General features: G+C 50.1%; 1 protein-coding gene across 1 annotated transcript; it reads left to right on the top strand.

Annotated features, from left to right (window-relative positions):
* The first annotated feature begins 692 nt into the window (after positions 1–692).
* LOC122169435 (E3 ubiquitin-protein ligase RNF13-like) lies at positions 693–1,691 on the top strand. The gene has a single exon (XM_042835585.1). The coding sequence runs from the start codon at positions 693–695 to the stop codon at positions 1,689–1,691; it is 999 nt and encodes a 332-aa protein (XP_042691519.1).
* The last annotated feature ends 797 nt before the right edge of the window (positions 1,692–2,488 follow it).

Consider the following 2,488-nt stretch of genomic DNA (forward strand, 5'->3'; position numbering starts at 1 on the left):
CTCCTCTGGGTACTGTGCAGTTGCTGTTGGAGGTGGGAATTGCCTGAAAGATGAGAGCTTTGCAGGAGGAACAACGCTCGTTCCTCATGCTTTCCATTCCTTTTTCTGCTTTTTCACCATAAGCAGAATTTTAAATGTGTTTATGGCTAGAAGCTCCATCCGTTTCATTCCAGCCCAGACCAATCTGGGTGGTTTCCCAGGAACTGCTTTGGCCACCAGCACGGCGCCCTCCTTTCTGTCTGCAGTGGGCACATTGCACGTGGGAAGTCCCATTCGTCAACAAAAAGAGAAACCAGCACCATATCAGTACCCAGAGATGAAGAAGCCACGTGATTGAAGAAGACAAAAAAAAGAAGGGGAACATTGGTTTCAGGGGGTGACAATAATGTTACGTGACCCTGCCATAGCAAACAGTCACCAGGTGATGTCACAGACCTGCAGGGATGATGGAAAGTGTTGCTTAGCAGCTGCAGACAACAGAACAGGGGCAAGTTGTGTCCTGGGAGCCTCCAAACCTAAGGAAAACCAACAGAAATCTCCAGGACAGAAACTGATCTCCATCCTACTGTGGCTCTGAGTCACGGCACAGTGGTAACACCCAGGTGGGATAATTCCTCGGTGACTGCCCCTTGCATTTCTTCTTTGGCACCAGCCTGGAAATCTGCGTTCAGAGCTGCTCGGCTACATTCAGCATGAGTCTTTGTCTCCAACGTCTTTGCCTTGTGGTCGCCACCTTCATCTATGAGGTTGCCATTACAGAAGCCTTTGGGCTCGTGGCTTACAACGACAGCTCCGAATGCGTCGTGTATAAAGCCCTGCCCGCGTGCTTTGGGCCGCAGCTGCCAGCAGAAGGGCTGGAGGGACATTTGATAAGGGCAGTACCAGCCAACGCCTGCCATACGATGCTGAATCCCCCAGCACCAAGGAAGGTCTCTGAGACATACATTGTGCTCATCCAGGGGTGTGACTGCCCTTATGCTGAGAAGGTCCTTCGTGCCCAGCAGGCCGGGTACCAGGCTGCAGTTGTGTACAACGTGGATTCAGAGGAGCTGATGTCCATGATGTCTGATGACAGAGAAATCCAGCAGCAGATTGAAATACCTTCAGTCTTCACTGGAGAGTCTGTCTCCCTTCACTTACAAAAGACTTCACAATGTGAGAAAGGGCCATACGTCAGACTTATACCACCCAAATACAATCTATGTCTCCACCAAAGCGGTGAGAAAATGCTGCAGAGCGCTCACATCTTGTCGAAGCTCAGAGACCTGCTCTACATCATTGTCGCCACAATCTCAGCTATGGTTGGCATAAGTTGGTGGAGGAATGCTCACAAGATCAGGCTGTACACATACAGGCAGGGTGACCAATACGAGATCTGCGTGATCTGCATGTCTGAGTACAAGGAGGGCGATCTCCTGAAGATCCTGCCCTGTTCCCACACCTACCACCACCTCTGCATTGACACCTGGTTTGACACCCAGAGCAGGAAGAAGACCTGTCCCTTCTGCAAGCAGCAGGTGAACCTCTGCAGGCAAGCAGAGCTCCTGCAGCAGCAGAGGAGTGAGAATGGGGCTGAAGAGATTGAGGAGGAGCAGGGTCATGATGATGACACATTCAGAGATGATTATGAAGATGAGTGTGTAGAAGAGGAGGGAGATAATGAAAGCATAAATGGAATGAGAAGGCTTTGATTCACTGTATGACATCACCACCTGAGCTGTGAGTGGGATAAATTATCATTAAACCAAGCAAATCTTTTCCTGTGCTTTCCCTAAGCTCTTGCTCCAGGCTTTTATTGGGAAGCAATTAACACTGCAGTTTTGATTCCCCTCCTCTGGTCCTCACAACAAAAAAGGTATGAATTCACAGCTGGAAATATCAGAACCTCCTTAAGCCAGGGCAACAGGGAAGAAGCTGGGATGTAAGTACCTTTGGTATGGGGGCTTGTTAACATCTTCTAGGAAATTTCTAGAAAATTTCTAGAAAATATCTGTGCATGGATACACAACCACACACCGAATCCTGCTTTTCGGTGCTGCCCAAACACCCTGGGTGAGATCTGTCCCTTGTGTTTTGCAGCCAGCAGGAACCATTTCCCAGCCTGACAAACCACAGTACAGAGAGGAAATGATAATGCAGGATGCTAAAATGTAAAGGTGAAGCGGCTTCCCGTCCCAAAGCCCAGCACCTCCCATCACCCAGCACACACACACACACACACTGGGTGGCTCAGTACAGCCCTGCAAAGGGGAGCACAGCCTTGAGCTGCAACAGCAGAGAAACCACATGGGAAATACTGAGGGCACTTGGAGCTCCATCTCCTCAGACAGGGTGATGCCAATGGAGGCTGAGGTGTCCACACAGGATGTGCTCTGTGGAGCTGGAGAGGTGGAAAAAGGATGAAATGCTTCTGAGTGCAATTGGCCGCTTGTGCCTGCTGGCACAGAGGCTGACGTGACAGTACAGGTAACCCAGCCAGGTTGTTCCA

The sequence above is a fragment of the Centrocercus urophasianus genome, unplaced genomic scaffold (genome assembly GCF_019232065.1).
Source record: "Centrocercus urophasianus isolate 14NV4802_14NV808 unplaced genomic scaffold, USGS_Curo_1.0 seq_54, whole genome shotgun sequence".
Taxonomy (NCBI): domain Eukaryota; kingdom Metazoa; phylum Chordata; class Aves; order Galliformes; family Phasianidae; genus Centrocercus; species Centrocercus urophasianus.